The sequence below is a fragment of the Lycium barbarum genome, chromosome 6 (genome assembly GCF_019175385.1).
Source record: "Lycium barbarum isolate Lr01 chromosome 6, ASM1917538v2, whole genome shotgun sequence".
NCBI classification, from domain to species: Eukaryota; Viridiplantae; Streptophyta; class Magnoliopsida; order Solanales; family Solanaceae; genus Lycium; species Lycium barbarum.
This window is the reverse complement of record NC_083342.1, coordinates 108,546,216-108,565,898: the sequence shown is the minus strand read 5'-3', so window position 1 is coordinate 108,565,898 and position 19,683 is coordinate 108,546,216. Positions and strand designations below refer to the sequence as shown.

General features: G+C 35.0%; 2 protein-coding genes across 3 annotated transcripts; both read right to left on the bottom strand.

Annotated features, from left to right (window-relative positions):
- Positions 1 to 5,964: 5,964 nt before the first annotated feature.
- Positions 5,965 to 10,240, bottom strand: LOC132645350 (uncharacterized). Its single transcript, XM_060362298.1, has 2 exons — positions 10,083 to 10,240; positions 5,965 to 8,162 (listed from the first exon to the last, which is right to left on the bottom strand). Exon 2 carries the CDS (start codon positions 8,056 to 8,058, stop codon positions 6,103 to 6,105), a length of 1,956 nt encoding a protein of 651 aa, XP_060218281.1. The 5' UTR covers positions 8,059 to 8,162; positions 10,083 to 10,240; the 3' UTR covers positions 5,965 to 6,102.
- Positions 10,241 to 10,789: 549 nt separating this feature from the next.
- On the bottom strand, positions 10,790 to 17,165 carry LOC132645351 (uncharacterized). Of its 2 annotated transcripts, none has more exons than XM_060362299.1 (6): positions 16,861 to 17,165; positions 14,965 to 15,037; positions 14,786 to 14,879; positions 13,439 to 13,546; positions 13,257 to 13,314; positions 10,790 to 11,532 (listed from the first exon to the last, which is right to left on the bottom strand). In XM_060362299.1, exons 1-6 carry the CDS (start codon positions 16,891 to 16,893, stop codon positions 11,068 to 11,070), a joined length of 831 nt encoding a protein of 276 aa, XP_060218282.1. In that variant the 5' UTR covers positions 16,894 to 17,165; the 3' UTR covers positions 10,790 to 11,067. The 2 variants fall into 2 exon arrangements, with proteins under 2 accessions (XP_060218282.1, XP_060218283.1); XM_060362300.1 differs by lacking the exon at positions 16,861 to 17,165 and adding an exon at positions 15,639 to 15,779.
- Positions 17,166 to 19,683: the final 2,518 nt, after the last annotated feature.

The following is a 19,683-nucleotide window of genomic DNA, read 5'->3' as shown; positions in this document are numbered from 1 at the left end:
CTCTTTATATATATATATTCACTATTCAAAGACAACTACATACACATAAATGCACTATAATCTAAAGTGTTGGGCCCGTGCGCAGCATGGGCATAGGCCATCTAGTGTAAACGAGATGTAATAGTTTTTGTAATTTGTCAACCGTGCATCCTATTTTATTCTTAATTTTTTTTTTTAAAACAGTGAACGAGTACAAGTTGCTAATCTAGCGTATGATGAAGAGATTAAAAAGGATCTTTAATACCCTCTCTGTTTCAGTTTATGTGAACCTATTTTCTTATTAGTCTGTCAAAAAAAAAATGACATCTTTCTATAATTGGAAACAATTTACCTTTATGAAATGATTTACAACCACATAAATCATATGTGTCTCATTTAACACAAGTTTAAAAGTCGTCTCCTCTTTTTTAAATTCCGTGCCCAGTCAAATGACTTCACATAAATTGAAACGGAGGGAGTATGAAGGGAGAGTTTAGGGACTAACCTTCCGAACTTCACATTTTTTCAAGAGCGCTAGCATCTCCAAACTCTTACTATACTCATCCATCCTTTTAACTAGCTCTTCTTCCATCAGTTTTTGGTCTACTTTATTTCTTTGTCCTACTAGAAAAATAAACAAAGTTGATGACAATGAGCTATTCTATCATTTTTGTATAGAAAAAGATGAACCCTTAATAATTTTGTGTCGCTACAAAATGCACGTGAGAGAAGGGGAATTTTAGAGGGGCAATTCTTTTGGGGTGGTCTTTAAATTTTGCCCCTCATAATTGAAATCTTTAAATTTTGTTCTTCGCTAAATCCCATGGGTTTCAGGTTCGAACCCCCATACAGTCAAAATTTTAAAAAAAAATCGCAAAACAGAGTTTAAATTTCGCTATGCCCCCATCGGCATACACTTGTGAAGGAATTAGCAAAGTTATGCTGGACCCGGCATACTTATGCCTTATGGGCAGACTTGGCATAAGTATGCCGGTTCCGGCATAACTTTGATAATTCCTTCACAAGTTTATGCCGGATTCGGCATAAAAGTTTGCCCATTAAAAGTATGCCCCCATCGGCATAAACTTGTTAAGGAATTACCAAACTTATGCCGATGGGGGCATATTTATGCTTTATGGGTAAACTTTGCCTTGAAGCATATATATGTATTTTTTTTTTTAACTTTTCAAGGTAAACCTTTAGTAATGCCTTAACTAAAAGTGTGCCCATAAAACATAACTAAAAGTATACCCCATAAGGCGTAAGTTTTCCTTAAGGCATAACTAAAAGTTTGCCTTATAAGGCAAAGTTTAAATTTTGTATGCCCCCTCCGGCAGACTTTTAGTTATGTTTAACTAAAAGTCTGCCGGAGGGGGCAGACTTTGCCTTGAGGGGCAGAATTTTAGTTATGCCGGATCCGGCATAACTTTAACTTTTTCTTAAAGATTGTATGCTGGATCCGGCATACACTCCCCCAGTCCTGCCTTGCGAATTTTTTATTTTATTTTATGCCTGAGCGGGGGTTCGAACCCAGAACTTCATGTATTCGCCCATCTTTCCAAGCAAAGGGCAAAATTTAAAGACCACAAATATGAAGGGCAAAATTTAAAGACCACAAATTTGAGGGGAAAAATTTAAAGACCACCCCAAACGAAGGGCAATCCGCGCAAAAAAATGAATTTTAGAGCAATGTTTAAATTGTCTTTGTGTGACCTATATATTATAGGTTCTGACAAGGGAATCTATTGATACTTACATCAGGATAGACTGCCTACATTATATCCTTTTAGGATGCAATCTTTTTTAAAGCTGCGTGAATGCGGAATACTTCGTGCACCACACTGCCTTTTTATAACCGCAAATATGAGTAAATTTTGTATATTTGTTCCAGGGGCGGATCCACCCTTTAGGGTGGGGGTGGCATGATACCCTCTCGATTAATAATTTTTTTTATATACTTATGTTGTAATTTGCTTAAATTAGATTAAATATTTGATCCTACCACCCCCAGTTGTAAATTAGACAAAAGTGTCACAGCTGGAAGACACAAGTTTGAATCTATCTTGAACATTTTTTACTCCCGTTTTTTTTTTTGCGCTTTTTACTTCCTTTGTACCAGTAATTTCCTTTTCGGCCCTTCCAATTTTCTATTTATCTTTTTATTATTTATATTGCCTTTTCTCTTTTCTATTATTTTATCTGTGATCTCTAGCGAGAATACGCGAATAGAAACTTCAAAATCCCTTATATTAAACATTTCTCTTAATCTCAGATTTGTGAGTATTTAAATCAAAAAACTTGGGTCTCAATGGGAATTTTGGATTGAGATCAAAATTCAATTTTTTTTTTTTATAATTTCCTTTGTTTATTACTCCCTCCGTCTATGTTTACTTGTTTATATTTGACTTGGGACACTCTTAATAAGCAATAAATAAAATGAGAAATGAATTGAATGAGTGTTCATGAGTGTGATTCCTTGTTTAAGATGCTAATTATGCTCGTTTCTTGATTTTTGAGATGTAATTTTCATATTTGCAAATAAAAAAAAGCCTATTAAGTTGACCCGAATAAACTAAAAAGAGATAAATCCGACCCAAATATACGTTCCTAACAATATGTACATTGAAGAATTGTGGCACCTGGCATCTTCAAATCCTAGATCCGCCTCTTATTTCAAACCATGTCCAAACGGCTTAGAATCTCCAACTTAGGCAAATTCCATATATTGTCGGGTGTTGTTAGCAGTTTGCACTAGTTACATTACATAAATCTATATCTTCAAATTCTTTATCAAAGAGAAAAACAACAATCGACGCAAAGGGCGGGTTAAACTGAATTTAGATGGAGGTTTAGACTAGGCTGAAACAAAAAATGAGCGAAGCATCAACCTATCCAAATATTACTTGAGCTCAAATAGGCTAATAATATATCATAGCTCAATTAGCTCAACTCTTACAAAGTCCCTTTTTTTTTGGCTATTATTTATCAAAATTACCAAATAAAACTCTTTGCTTTATCATGTCTATATCTAACATGTCAATTTAAAAAATATATATTTTATACTCTCCCTTAGGTCACTTTGAGATATATAAAATCCAAATCAACCTAACTTTTAGACGTACTAATTTGAATTGTACCCAGTTTTACCTGCCATGAAAATATGCCTAATTCTATCCATCTAAATTGTCAAAACTATGCCCTTTCGAAAACTTGGGTGAATAGAATTGATTGTATTTTCATGAGCTAACTTTGCCATTATACTCAATGCTATAAATTAAATGATGATTAACAATTAAATGCCTTTCGCAATCTTATACATTATGTAGTTATTTACTATCGGTCTTTCCTTCTGTAAGTGAAACAGTGTGAGTACATCCAATTCAGTGCACACATATTCTCACCGGCGCTTTCATTGGTTACCACGGAAATGGTCCTTTGGCCGATATAAAAGTTTGAATCAGACAAATGACATAGACCAGTTTTAACATGTTCCCATTTGAATTACAGAACTTTCATGGTAAACACTCCAACTACTTTTTAATATCGTTTACCTTCTCATCAAAAAAAAAAAAAAAAACTTGCTCTGAATAAAACACTATGAGGAAATGAATTTGCTCAGCCGCTTGTCCGGAAATGATATGATGTATTAGTTATTATTATTATACTACGATGTTAAAAGACAAAAGTACGAATGATAATTGATTTTCTTCAACAAATCCAACCTTGTAGTTTCACTCGAACTTTTAAGTAGATGTTACAATATTGTTCCCCCAGTTTAACATCCCTCCGTCAAGTTTGTTTTCTTAGGAAATTCACCATTCTTCCAAATTCATACCTCGTAGTTGAGGTGCTTAATCATAAAATAGATAAAAGAAACAATTCCACTATACTCCCCTAACATTTAAGGGTTGAGAAGCGATACCCCCTCCAAATATTGTAAGGGAACGATAACCCTCTTATGCAATATTTTTCGATAAATTTTTTCTTTTTTTGAATAAAGATTTTTTTTCTTTTTCATTCTAGAACTAAAATGCAAAAATATATTATCTCATTCACTTATTCCGTTGAATATAATGTACTTCTTTCAGGATACAACTACTTCGAATAATCTGTTAATAAATTTCAAGTTATGTGACATTCGTTTTACATGCATGCGCATTAAACTTTTGGGTTCTAATTGCACATCAACAGTCTACCTAATTTCACCCTCTAATTACTTTGGGTCATCTATGAATATTCTGTATACTAGTAATTAATTTATCCGCTAAGATATATTTCACAACAATTTCCACATAAATCGATTATTCAAGCATATTTTTCTTTTTATTTTCAAAACCACTCAGATGAGCTAAGCGAATAATTTCTTTTTTTCTGAAAAAATCAATCTGATTTTTATCCTATATGAAATATTTTTCTAATTATATTTAAATAAGCAAGTCTTTGAGGGTTATGGACGAAATGCCTTTGTTACATGAAATCAATCGGCACCTTATTTGAGTGCTTATGTTTATGCAAACGTATGTGCAGCTTAAATCTAATAAATAAGAGTTACTATATATATATTTGTACTTTTCTTAGAAAAGTATCTTTATTTAAAAAATGAAAAGTCTCACCGGAAAATATAGTATAAGGGCCCGGATTACTATTCTCATTCAACATGTGAAGGCCGTATTGTTTTTTCCAATGCTTAAATATTAGGTAAAGTAAAATTGACTTTTTAGCTTAGACTCATAAAAAAGGAGGAAAACACAAGCTTAAGCTAATCAAGAAAAGTACTTGAAAAGTTCATTTTTGCCTTTTTGTGTTCAATAGAACAATGGAAGGGATGAATGAAAGAATTCATATATTTCCCAAAGGTAACGTTAGAGGGGGAAAATTAGGTAGACTGTTGATGTGCAATTAAAACTCAAAAATTTAATGCGTATGCAGGTAAAATGAATGTAGCGTAACTTGAAATTTATTAACAGATTATTCCAAGTAGTTGTTATATCATAAATGGAGTACATTATTTTCAATGGAATAGGTGAATGTGACAATAATAAGTTTTATATATTTTCATGTTTTAATTCTAGAAAGAAAAGAAATCTTAATTCACAAAAAAAAAAAAATACTGAAAAATATTGTATAAGGAGGTTATCGTTCCCATTTAATATTTAGAGGGAATATCCTTTCCCAACCCTTAAATGTTAGGAGGCAAAGTGGGATCGACTCTGAAAGAAGTAGATGTTTGGAATGAAAGAAAGGGCCATAGGGTGACCCATCCGATGTATAGCTGGGAACAAAAATGAAAAATAGAAGCCATATAATGTCCAGGTGTGAGTTGAAAATCGAACATCAAAAAGGGCTCAACAAAATTAAAACTAGTTCGCCAAGTCTCGTTGTTGTTCTTTTGAAGAGCCTTTGGGAAGAAAATAGAAAGAATAAGGAAAAAGGGCAGGATCTGTCAGAAAACTTCAGAGAACTGAAGGTATGTATGTTGTTATCCGAGAAGTTAAATATTATGAGGATGGGCTGTTCAGGTGAAACAACCCGTATAATAATTAACACGGAAGGAGACAAGAATGAATGAAGAAGACTAATACCTGATACAATGGAAAAGGTCGAAGGCAAAGCTAAACATGATTAGAAACCAAGGCACATTCCAATAGCTTGCAGGAAAGTAGTTCTTCTCTTTAAAAGACGACCCTTTTTTTCCGTTTTAACCCATCCTAGAATGGAGTCCACTTATGTTGAAAGAAATGTTTCAATTCTATATCTGCTCAACAAGTTCCATGGGCCACAATTTAACTACTTTACACCACATTATTGAACTGATGATCAACTTGTATGATGTGGGCCGAGTCAACCCACAAGGGTAGCTCCAAAGCAGTTACCAACCACACCGAGATTATCCAGGACCCCATAGCAGGGTAAAAGAAACTCGACTGAAAGGGGAGAGGGAATAAAAAGAAGAAACTTTTATGAAGGGAAGAGAGAATCTAAATATAGACCAAACAATCAAAATAAATATAAAGATGCATAACTTTAGGTATCATCGGCATTTCCCATCAAATATTAATGTATTCCAGTATAGTAACTTCACAATGCCATACTGAGACTCAGAAGTATCAAGCACCACTAACCTCACACTGCACTCTTCTTGTTCCCGAAGTTCTCTTTGAGTAATGCAAACTTCTTTTTGCACTGGTTCATGGTCTTCCCAGGGACTGCAGTTGCAACTCGTTCCCACCGCTGGCTGGTTTCCTTGGGGAAGGTTTTCAGAGCTTGAACTAAAGCTTTTTCTTGAACAGCGGACCATATGTTGGAATTGGAACTCGAGGAAACCCCGTTTGCTCCAGGTGCGTCCTCAGTGTTCTGGCTGCTTGTGTTTTGATTAGGGGACTCCTGAGAATCAGCTAATTTAGCACTTTCACTTTCAGGCTTGCTACTGTTTTCTACCCCCTCTACTTCTGCCCTCGTGGAAAGAGGAGAGACAATAGTCGGTGCTAGCTTTCTTTTCTCAAGGAAGGAGTCGAAGGCTTTAGCAGAGTCAGGCTTCTGGCGCAGAACTGTTTTTGTAGCCTTTAGGATCTCTTCAACTGTCCTTGCAGTACCAATATATTCGGAAATAACTTCCCATCTTCGAGAAGTTCCTTTAGGATATTTCATCATCCCCTTTCTCAAAAGATCAATTTCTTCTTTGCTCCAAGGTTTCTCCATTTTCTGACTGCTCATCAGAGGAACTTGTCTTTGACCCTCCAGAGAACCATTTTGCTGTGATTTCCTCTTTTCGACTTGATTCTCATATTTCAAGTTGTGTTCACGTCCAAGCGCCTCCCTGAGAAGTTCAGCTATCACAAGCTCACCCTTCCCATCGGCTTTATCACATAAGTTCCTCAGTTTTTCAATGTCAAATGACATGCATATACCTTCTACATCATCATCAGTTAGCACAAGCATATGCTGGGACAACACAGGAGCTGCAAGGGTTCTTAAACGACTACGCTCTTTTCGCAATAATTTCTTTTCTTTCTCCTTCAACTTCTTCTGCTGCAAAGCAGCTTCAGCAGTTTTTTTTCCCCCCTCCTCTTTCTTACGCTTTTCCTCTTCAACAATCCTAGCTGCTTCTTCCTTCTGTAATTTCTTCGCCAGTATCTTAGCTTCTTTCTTTCTCTGCTTCACTGCTTTCTCTGCCTCTTTTCTTCCCAAGATTCTAGGGTCTCTTCTATAGGCATTGTGAACAAGTGTAAGTACCCTAGCAGATTCTTCCTTTCTGGCCTTCTCTGACAGTTTTGCATTCTGCCTTTCCATCCACCTCTTGTGATCACGAGATTCAGATTTTTCAAGGTCAAACTCATCAGCATGTGGGAACTCTCTCCAGCTTTTGAAGCTGTACCAAAAATTATAAAACCTATCCACTTCTTTAATTGGAGTATTCTCATCACCTAACGAGGGGATAGGTTGGGTAACTGACCAACGGCCATTACTTAAAAATGCAGGTCCAAATACCTTGAAAAAATCTTGTGGAGCACAATCAGTTGGGATTTCATCATCAAATTCATCTGTGGAGTCATAAATCCTTCTTCTAACAGGGTCAATAAGAACCTCATATCCTTCCTGAATAGCTTTGAAGTGGTTTTCTATTTCCTCCTTCTTAGCTTGTTTTGCGGCTTCAGTTTTCTCGGCTAGAAGAAGAGAAGTCAGCTTGTCAGGATGATGATGCTTCAATGCAGCATGACGGTAGCTCTTCCTTATCTGATCCTCAGAAGCAAGATACCTTATATGGCTCAAACCTAACAATGCATAATGATCTTGTACCTTTTCCCCAGTAGAAGATTTCTTTTTACCCTTAGAGCTGTATGATTCTGATGAATATGTAAATGTCTGTTCCTTGTCATTAGGAACATTTTCTTTACCGTCTTTGGGGTCTTCTTTCTCAACATGGCCAATTAGTCTAAGAGCAGCAGAGTGAAAAGCAAGCCCAGCAGGCTCATATTTGTGAGCTTTAATAGGACAGCAGTTCGAGGAAATATAGATAGGTTCACCATTTATAATCTCTTCTGAGTATGATATAAGACGGATGCTACTCCTAGAAGCCATAGAGAAAGTTTAGCCCTCAAGTTTAGAAGATGAATATGAACACATCTACCAACAGCTACACTTGGGGCAAGAGATGAGAATAGCAGCCTTTTGCAGTCTCCAGCCTGCATTAATGAGGAAAACTTAATTACAACACATCAAACAAAAGTCAATGACGACGTAGAGGCCGGAAATAATGTTATCCATCATCATAAAAGCAATGCATATGTTGCTGCATGCAGCAGCTAGAAAGTATCACAAGAGAAGGACTCTCCCAGGCTATACCAGCTATTACGGATTCAGGCTGAGTTGGGTTGTTAAAAACATTAGATCCAGGAGTCTTTAATCTTCTTCTTAAGCTTGTATGTTTCATCGGTTGTGATGTTTACGAAGGGTCAACCCCTCCAACTTCTTTAGTTCTTGGCTTCTATTTACGCGTAAATTATATGCTAGTGTGGATAGCTACCGAAAGAGTGTAGGCTGTCCGTGTAAGCATAAGTCTAAGATTTCTAGAACCTCTAGTAGTAAAAAGCTCCTAATTTGTCTAATAGGATTGAAATCAAGTGAACCTAAATAGAACAAAAGGACAAAGGATTAATATAGGCAACCAGTTTGGGAGGCATAGCTGATCAATATATTATTACATGAAGTGTTAAGGCACAAAAATGAAAACATGACAAAAGTGGAATCAGATGAGTACAACAGCTCAGACGGCAAAAAAGTTGAAACAAGAAAACAGAGGGGAGCTATGATGCTTTTGATATCTAGATTCTAGATATACTTCATCACAGTTTGCAAGCAGCAAGAAAATAGAATGATTATAATGGCCAACAACTTCAATCAAAAGACAATCTGGGTAATCAAACACTTATAACATGTCAACCCAATTCATGACTGCCAAAATCATACAGCTTATAGCCTAACAAAATAGGCTCCAAATCCTGGGTTGAATAGGTTCCAACTATTTGTAACTTAGTACCTGAACCAAATTGCATTCAACAAAAACTAAATTCATAATTAACTTCATGGTAAAGATGAAACCACCAATCCCTCTTCATGTAAAAATGCAGTTGACAAATCTATTGATTTCTACTGTGCAACAATTTTCGGATGGAAGTTCTCTCATTATAACAAACTTTGGAGCATCACTGGAAACATTTGTCAAGCTACAATCAAAAGAATTCATCATGACCAAATCATAATACTTATTCCATGCCTTCGTTTCATTTCCTCAGAAACATACACAATTACTCTGTACATTCAGTACCAATGCAATCCGTTTTACTTATGGAAACATACACAATTACTTGGTGCATTCAGTATCAATGAAATTCATTCTACTGATAAAAATTTACAAAATTACTTCATCACAGATTATACTCCTTTTGCTTTTCAATGATCAATTTAAATGACGTCTTATAGAGGACATGCACTAATCCACCTCTTGAAAATAAAATTTCAAAATTCAGAAACTTCTTGAGTAGTACTATGAGTAACCTTTTCCCAAAATCTTTATCAAAAGTTTCTTTCTTCATACCGTGAGAAGCCAAAAGCAGATTATGCCTTGGGGCAAGAGGGAGTAATTCTCAACTCAACAGTTTACATTATTCATCTCAATCATTTGTTAAACTATCAAAAAACAAAAGCTAGGTTGCTATTATTTCCATAAAATTAAGCAGCAAAAGATGGCTGTTTTCTATATCAAAAACCCAAAACAAATAAATTAAAAGACTCAAGCAAATAGATACATATCAACAATTTGGACACAATATATTTTTTTTGCCAAAGCAACCTATTCAGACACATAGCACACCATTTCTTCTATAACGATCCAGCTATTATAGTCCATACCTACCTCGCAGCACTCCAAGCATATGCAAACTTATCAAATATTGATTTATTTTCCATAACATAGCCACTAAACAGGAGAAAAAACACCCACATATGCACAATACAAAAGAAAAAGCAACTAAAAAATAAAAACAACAATCGGCCTCATTATAAAGGTACAAAAAAAAAAAAAAAAAAAGGGAGATAGAAATTACCTTTTCGTGATTATCTAATTTAGTTTCTGATTAGGGAGGATGATCTAAAAAAAAAGGGGTTAAGTTGTGGGGTTATGAGAAGGGCAGGGCTAGTATGATATCACCAAAACAAAAGTTCACAAGAATAATAATTGTGCCCCCCCCCCCCCCCCCCCCCCAACACAAGAATAATAATTATGCCGGGCTAGTATGATATCACCAAGTGGTGGATCATAGAGTATCCTTACGTTCTGAGAAAATCAAACAGTTATTCTACGTTTGTCTTAAAGTTCTTTTTCTTGTGAAATTAATAATTCCAAAAGAAGTGTGAAAATTAATAATTCCAAAAGAAGTTAAAAGATTAAGCGGCGGAGCCAAAATTTGTCATAACTCTAGGTTAGCCACCAGGTTCATAATTTAGTATTTATACTCATTTAACAAATTTTCTAATACAAATACAAGATTTAATCAAAAGTTATTAAATTCGTCTGCAGCCATAAATAATACTCTACCTCCAGCATATTTAGGAAAAGTATCATTTTCCCTTTAAGATTCTACAGAAATACATGTGTGGAGTTGCAGAGGAGCTGGCCCATTAGTTCCAAATCGTGTGTTATTGGCCCTTGCGGATTTCTCGGTTATGAAAAAAAGGTAAGAGTTGCAGAGCGGCGGAAACATTACCCATCGAGTGCTCTCGGGGATCTTCAGTTAACAAAATAAAATGGATGGAGTAGCAAGATCATCTTGACATATTTCATACAGTAACTGATACATGGAGTGCTGGTTGGAGCAATAAACACACTTCCTACTTATTTCTACTGAAAAGAGAGAACGGTTAGAGACCATTACAAGATTCGAGTCACAAAGACAACTAAGAAATAGACATTAATATGGCAATAAATCACAAAGGGAGGCAGAGGGATTCATGCACTTTATGCTAAGGTCTACAGGACACTAGAACAATAAATATCATACGCCAAACAAGCCAGTTTGTTATTTTATCTGCCTACTCTTCCTCATCATAATCTTCTTCTTCCTCCGCCACACTTGAATTTAGTTGTGACATATGGGCAGGGTCAATGACCATTCTATCCATTTCGAGAGACCACTGGGGACCTTCCTCCGCCTTCTCATTGGCAGGCCTTGGTGATGGATTGCAAGCTGCCATTTCCGGTACAGTTGGTTTATCAACATTATCATCTATGTTGACCTTCAGATTAGAAGTAGTTATAACTGAGCTTTCCTTGTCACAAGCAGTGGAATCCTGTTTAGGTGATCCCTTTGGTTCCACGCAGTTCTCTGTCTGAGTCACAGGATTTGGATTTTGCTGACCACTCTGCGGAACAGATGTGCAGGATTCAAGTTGCATATCAGATCGTGCGAGCTCCCTATCAGCACGGTTTACCCGACCACGACCTCTTCCTCTACCCCTACCTCTTCCCCTACCACTACTGCTAGCATGACACATCTCCTGCACGAAATGAAGCCATTCATGTCATGACTTGATAACAGAAAATATGAGGCAATCACTGTGCACTGTAAGTTGCTAATGTGAAAACATTATGCTTTCACAACATTAATGACAACAAATGATTGCGTTAACAACAACAAAAAAACATCAACAACAACATACCCACGGTAATCCCACAAGAGGGGAAATGATTGCGTTATCACATTATATAAAAACACCTGACAAGTGATATACGATGCTGCCTAATCACATTACATCTTTCCTCCGAATTTAATTATGCCATATATAAATCCTAACTGAGAGAAACAATAACACTGTGCCTCAATGCCAAGGTAGTTAGGTCAGCGATATGAATCTTTATTATCCATTTCGCCCATTTAGACCGAGTTCATTCCAATATTCTGTAATTTGAGGTTATATCACTAAGATATTTACATTTTCTATTGACAAATAAATCTTAAACAAACAAAAACCAAAGATGATGTGGGTAACCTTAGTTTAAGCTACATCACTCTCTTACTTGGAGAAAAGAAAACTGCAATGAGTGAAATTGCTGGTGCAACTCTAAAAAAAACACAACTCCTTTAATGGAACTCATAACTGATGGTCAACGTAACATCATATAACAGTTGATGTCCATCCCTCTAAGAATTTTGTCAAATGTCTAACTTAGAATAGATTCAACTCCCATTGTAATGATGTCTTGAAGAGACATTGTTGTCTCCAACTTTCATATCATGAAAGGAGGGCCAAGTAACTATCCCAGTTGAACGATGAAAAGAGGGCTGAGTAACTATTGCAGATTGAGTTATTTAGGGAGGTAGGATGATAAATACTAATTGGTGCTAAAGAATTGCAGCAAAGTGTAATGAATTAGAACTATGAATAATGCTCTCATACCAAGATTGATGTAATACCAAAAAGAGAAAAACATAGAGTTTACCAAATTGATGTAGCACAAAAAAGAGAGAAGAGAGAGTAAGCGGAAAAGAGAAAAGAGGAAGAAAGAGAAGAAACAAAGAGAAAGAAAGAGGAGGAAGAGGAAGCGGATAGGAGAGAAGTACGAAAAACCGAGATAAGCATAAAAGAAGAGATATAGTGATCAACTCATAAAGTGTTATCCATTAATTCTCATTTTCCTAAGCCTTTGTGACAGAGTTACACTGTAGTTAAGAAGATCCAAGTACGGGGTGGATAATCAAGGTGTGCACAAAGTAGTCCCGGACACCACCATTATAAAAATAAAATAAAGTAAAATGTTTTCCGAAGTAAAGCAATTAAGGGTACTGGAGTTCTGAACAAATTAGAGCTTGTGAAACCACTATAAACTTTTATCTCTAAACCAAAAAAGACTAGTTCATCAACAAACGAAAAAAAAAAAGATTTAAGACTATACAAAACCTTATCTTTAAATGAAAATAGGGTTACCCTAACAAATAGATAAAACGTCTTACTAAAAGATAAAGATCAAAAGAATCAAAGATATGGATAATGCAATCCTTGCATGAGCTAAATCAGTTTGTCCCGTGCAACCTTCATCTCACGAGAATGAGATCATCAGCAATTACTTGTTTCTGCTAATACTACATCCAGAGCACTTTTTATTCTTTGAAGAACTAAATGCTTCAATAATTAAACGCTTTATTATAAATAAGTGCTTTCAGTTTTCAGTCTGAGAAATTAAGAGGATCTAAACTAGAATAGTCAACAAAAGGGGATCTCACCGTCCTGCTCCTTTTGTATTCATCCTCACTGTCATGATGCTCTTCTGTTGCAACTTTCCTGGTAAAACAGTATATGATTTTGCATAGTTTGTCACCTTAAAAGTGTAGGAGGAATAATCAACAGAATTGAAGAAAAACTCCTAACTTTAACATTATAAGGAACACAAGAAAATGATCCTAACCTTCTTTTTGGCATTTCACCGGCAGCATCAGAATGGCCATAATCAGGAACCTTGCTGACAACTTCCCGAAGAAAGTCAAACACGTTGTAGCTTTGTACACAGTGCTTTCTACAAAAAATGTTAAATGCAATCAGTACGCATGTAATAGGTTAAATGAACCAACAAGCCCATAATTTCCGAATTGACTAGTAAGTTAAAAAGGCAGCATATTTTTCAGCACAGTGGGAAGAAAAAAATGACGCATTAGCAATCACACACTTAACGATGACACGAACAATAAAAGAGGATTTGGGAAATGCATTGGAATCTAAATTCTAGGCATAATATTCTTTAGAGTACTATTTTCAATTTGTTAGAGAATTCCTAGGTCAACTAGTAATATTGAAGAATTCCTTCGAATTTCATTTTTTTTGTTTTTATTTTTTATAAGAATCGTCTTAGCCTCTTTAGGATTTCATATGTGACTGTTTCCCCTGGTCCTCCTATCAATTGACGTTATGATTTACAGATATAAAAAGTGTATTAACCCAAGTCCTCCGGCAGCCTTTCGCTCTTAACTAATTCTATTGCTACCACAGGTTCTTTCAAACATAAGATACTGCACCATGCTAAGAGGAAGCCATGATACTCCACTAACGTTAAAAAGAAGTCATGATTTCTAGATCCATCTCACTTGGCTTGCGGTAGAAATTGGCACACTTGGAGAGAGCATGTGAGAAATGCAGAGCAATTCAACCATTTAGCCAAAACAAGTTTCCAACGATAGAAACAGATTTAGAGAAAGAACAGCACTACAAAAGCAGATATTTTCGGAGAAAAGAATCAAAAACACTGAAGAGTTTTTACCAAAAGTACCACACATGACACAACTAGGAAGACTAGGGTCCTCTCATCAATCAAACGTGATAAAATAAAATGGCACTGAGATGAAGCAGTCTGCAGAAATAAATTCTTTAAATGTATTACATAAGAAAACCAGCACTGAAGACCTATACACTATAACAAGGCAAGTACATTTCCTGAAACGAGCTGGATAACTTCGCAGACAACCAAGAATCCAAGATAACATGTAGAAATTGAAATCTAATTACCTTCCTAGCAAAGCCTTTGTGTTTCATCCATGCAATATAACTACAAATACTACATTAGAATCCTAAGACCTGAGCCAGATAAGAACAAATCTGAAGCAACTACTCAGCACAGTCAAGTCGATTATCAGGACTAAGTTACCAAACACAACAACAAATTATCCAGATCAGAAATCAGTGGGGATGAATAGTAATGGCTCTTTATTAGCTTCCAGATATGATCTAGAATCTAGACAGATAATGGATTCAAATCACTCACAAATGCAGTGAATTAACAGTCTTTGCTCCTCTTCTAAGAGTTATGTCATATGTCCGGTCACAAAGGTCTTGTAAAAATAACTCCAAGGCTTTTGCTGCCATTAATGCCAAGAGAGGAAGAGTTAGAAAAGGATAACCAACGAGTAAATTGACAAAAGACAAACATTATATAGAACTTACACACTAGAACAGGCACTGCCATTGCAATCTTACCAACATCCTCATCAGCTTGCATAATTTTCTTGATCCGGGCCTAAACATTTTTCATGAAGAAAAAGAGATTTTTCAGATATTCCACATTTGATAGAGGTAAAAGCTAAAAAGCAAATAATGATGATGACGACAACAACAATAAGAACGTCAATGATAATAACAAATAAAAGAGACTTGAATCTGATTAGACGTTCTTCTATGTGTTTTCAATGTTAATCCTCTAAGTTCATCCTTTTAATTCTTAATCCGAAGGATAAATTACTCATTGAAACAAAGACCCTACTTGAATCAGAAAGGTAATAACGCAGATCCTAGAGAGGCACCAGCATATCTGTTCATTTAACACACAGATATGAGACAGGGATACCAGTATCCCACGTCTTGTCCCAAATCCACTGGCACAAGGAAATTCCACCCTTCTTTTTCTTTGACAAAGCGATAATATCACCACCATCTTTTACCATAGTAATTCAGACCACAAAACTATACTTAATGTGTCTTCAAAAAAAAAAAAAAAAAAAAAAAAAAGAATAAGACAAACAAATGGCTGTGGCAATGCCATTTAAGAAGAATGATTAAGAGGTCTGCACACTTAATATGACTGATTTGAGGTAATCTCTCATCATGGTAAGCAATGCCACCTCTGGAATATAGAATTCGTTTCCTCTTTGTTGTCTCCTTGAACAATGCTAGCACAGCCATCGTTATGAGGCCATTGCACATTGCGCTAGTTGTGCTTTTCATGGCTCTTAGCAATAGACGCATCCCAATGATTACTTCTTCGAGATAAGGCCTCATGTCTACAATAGACATTTTTTAGACAAGTTAGAATGAGTTATCTTTTAAAGCTTGGCCTGGACTAGTTAGGGTTAATTGGTTTACATCTTTAAAGAAAATATAAAACTTTAAACAGTCAGCTCCAAACGGCAAACCCCACAGTTGTGGATGCTATTGACCACCAAAGCAGCAGACAGAATTTATATAAGCTGAAAAGGTTCCAAATGCGCCCAAAGAAATTACACTGTGAAGCAACAATTTGCAACAAAGTGGAACTTGCTGATTTGTCTTTCTGTATCCAACAATGATCCAATTTGACAAGCACAGATGATATACCACATCATGGTGCTACCTCACTTGAGTCATTTCATGGACCATAAGTATAAAACCAGACTAACCAGTAAGAACTAGCAGCACAGTTTTTTCTTTATTTGACCAATAAATGGAAGCGATAACTTTAACCCACAACACAAAATCCTATCTGCCTTTTGCTCTTTGGCTACGCCTAAGTTTCTGTGTCAACTGCTAAAAAGGCTCAAACATTCAACTTTACTTGTCATGTTTTTTTTTTTTTAACTCCCCTTAAGAAAACATTAACTAAAAGGGTAATTTTTATTAAATTATCCTTATTTATTCTTTGATCTCAATTTAATACTACTCTTTTTCACCACATTAACCTCTCTCCACATTAATTGACCAAGAGTAAAGGTGGAAATTAGTAGTTAATTATATCTTGGTTTTCTAAAATGACAACTATTTTGTACCATCTATTTTCAGTAAGGACGACAAGTAAAGTGAACCGGAGGGAGTATAAAGCAACAACCCTAGTAAAAAAAAAAAAAAAAACCGACCCACTAAGCAACATAGCTCCAGCTAAAACCTCAAATTCTCCGTAAAATTAAGACAAAACACTCAAGAACTGAAAAAACACACTAAATTTAGACATGGCCAGAACAATATAAACCAAAATTAATTCAAACCCAGATCAGAAAACACCAGATTCAATGAAACTAACACAACCCATAAGCAGATCATGTTAATAATACACATAAAAGTGAAGGAACAGAGGGTGTAAGTAGAACTCACCGCAGGGAAGCGAGTATCAAGTTTTTTCCTCATGATTATTATCAGATTCTTTCCATTCACAAATTAGGAGAATCTGAGGATATTAAATACTAAATTAGAGAATAATCTACACAACAATTTTATTTTATTTTCAATGAAATTGGAAGAATCAGAATAACGCAATCATTGCTCAAAGTGGGAGAGAAGAGACGATTTGGGGCAAATCGAAGGTTATTTTTTTAGGACTTGACACATTGGTCCTTTTACTAAACAATATAGTGATTTGAGACCCCATTTTGCTTTGTTTTCCTTCTTAAGCTTTTGTTTTGGAAAAATATTGTACGAGGTTTACTAGTATAGTACTAACATATAAAGTTAGGTAGAGATTATGATGTAAAAAGATGTACTACATAATGGGGTGAATAGTAAGTACCACATAATCCCGGGATCATTTGTTTCTTAAACCAGTCATAGACAAATTATACTCCCTCCGTTTATATGACATTTCTTTTTTAGTCAGTTCTATCTTTATATATTTAGTAACAATTCAATTTTAAATTTACCTTCTTACTCTTAATGAAATGATTTCTGGGCACACAAATTTCTATAGTTTATTTTAAATCATAAATTTTAAAAGTATTCCTTTATTTTTTAAATTTTATGCCAAAAAAAAACACCCTCATATAAAATGGGAGGGACAAAGTAATACATTAAGGGGTATTATGTTGGGATTAATAATATAAAGATTGTTTATATGGTGATTAGTAGTTTAGTACTACATTAATTGTTACACGGTAAATAACAATAAAAGAATTACTAGATGGTGATTAATAATGAAATGATTATGGTTAGTTACATAAATGATCACTTAACTTTTTACTCCCTCCGGATAAAAAAAAGTGTCTACTTAACTTTTTTTTTTTTGGTCAAAAAGAGTGTTTACTTATCAATTCAAGAAAGAATTAACCTTATTTTTTCAGTTTTTCCCCTATTAAGTGTTATGTGATCAAATCTCAATGCCTATTTAATTAGGGGCAATTTAGTCAAATTACTTATTTTTGTCTAGAAGTTAGTATTTTCTTAAGGGGTGTACAAATGGCTAAGTGGACACTTCTTTTTATCTGGAGGGAGTACTTTATTGCATTAAAGTCACTAAATAATTTTCTGTATTGAATGCTTCACTCTATTTTACCGAAATACCACAAAAGTCACTAAACTATTTGTAACCAAAAGGTCACTAAAGTTGCATAATTATTACAAAAGAATCATTAGTATAAATAGAAAAGATATTTTAAAAGACATTTAAGCAAAGTTTAATGTTTTTCGTCACAAATTGTTTATAATATTTTTGTGAAATTTAGGCAATATTGAGTAACTTTTTTGCTAATTTTTTTTTTCATGTTTCGATGATATTTGGGCAAAGATGGATATCTTTTTATAAAAAATAAAATTTAATGACTTTTAGTGTAATAAAATAAAAGTTGAGTGGCCTTGGTCTTCTTTTTCCTTCATGCTCTATCCTTAAATCCGCATCTTACATATACATTTTTTTTTTTTGGTATTTTCTTAAAAATAGTACATTATTGGAATAGATGAATCAAAAGTTAATAAAAATCCATGCATAAACAAGCTTTAAAGTTCATACTTTATTAATCAATCTTGCTTCTTTGCACTTTAGGCAAATATTGCTATTGGGATAAGTCCTCCAACATTTATGTGGTATCTTTATTATAATCACAATGTACATCGACCTACGGCTGATTGTTGGATATATCACAGACAACTACTTGAATTTCATGTTGGGGTCCTATTCGAGTGCAGTCATTCATAAGTGCAAGGTATTTTACTTACTATTATAAGGATGACTACAGTAGATATATCTGGCTTTCTTTACTGTTCGCGACCCAGGATTCTATTTTATCATCAATCCAATCCCCATTCACGTTTTTTCTTTTTCTTATCAATGAATAGATCTCTTTACTTGTATGACTTAGATGTCTCGTATTTCTCGAAAAAAGTGATTCAATTGATGGGATTTGGTATGCGATCGATGCGTGTTGGCGCTCAAACCTTTTTTAAGTATCGACAGTTATTAAATACCTAATTGATATTGCAAAAAGTTAAAAGGAATAAGAGCCCGTTTGGATTGGCTTATAAGTTGCTTATAAGCTGTTTTCAGCTTTTTTGAGTGTTTGGCTGGCCAGCTTAAAGTCATTTTGTGCTTAAAATAAGTCTAAAAAATTAATTGGGCCCGTTTAGCTTAGTTTATCTAAAGCAGCTTATAAGCTGAAAACAACTTATAAGCTGCTTTTTTTAAGCCCATCCAAACAGGCTCTAAGACATAGAAATACACCTAAAATGAAATTTCTAGTTTCACAATTGAACTATTTGGGGTCCATGACCTCCTTAAACTAATTTTTTCGTATTTTTTACCCCTTCAGTAATGATTTGAATTGTAAGGTGAATGCAGGTTATAAGAGTGTGTATCGACCACCTTAAAATATATTCCTTACATATCTGCCATGCAAGGGTCCAAATTAGATCTAGTGTCGTCTTTGTGAAAAATATTACTTTATATACCTCAGCAGAAAATTTAAAATAGAGATATTACACCTCTTGACTGGTGTTGGAGATATTGCATTGGAAAAATGCACGGCAAAGGGCCAGATCTGTCCTTCAACCGTACGATATTGCGCGCATATGCTCGTCGTTTAAACGCTGTCCCACGTATGCCCTTAAGGTTACTTTGGGGTTACTCATGCCCTTGATTTAACGGAAACCCAAAAAAAAATATTGGAGGGCATATTTGTTCAGTTTCACATAAGGTCATATTTGATCCATTGA

Excerpts from the sequence above, each read along its gene's own strand:
- LOC132645351 (XM_060362299.1), bottom strand. The coding sequence starts at position 16,893 with ATGAGGAAAAAACTTGATACTCGCTTCCCTGCG. Across the intron at positions 14,880-14,964 it reads GGCAGTGCCTGTTCTAGTGT|CAAAAGCCTTGGAGTTATTT; the intron begins GTAAGTTCTATA and ends CATTAATGGCAG. Across the intron at positions 11,533-13,256 it reads AATACAAAAGGAGCAGGACG|GAGATGTGTCATGCTAGCAG; the intron begins GTGAGATCCCCT and ends CATTTCGTGCAG.
- LOC132645350 (XM_060362298.1), bottom strand. The coding sequence starts at position 8,058 with ATGGCTTCTAGGAGTAGCATCCGTCTTATATCATACTCAGAAGAGATT.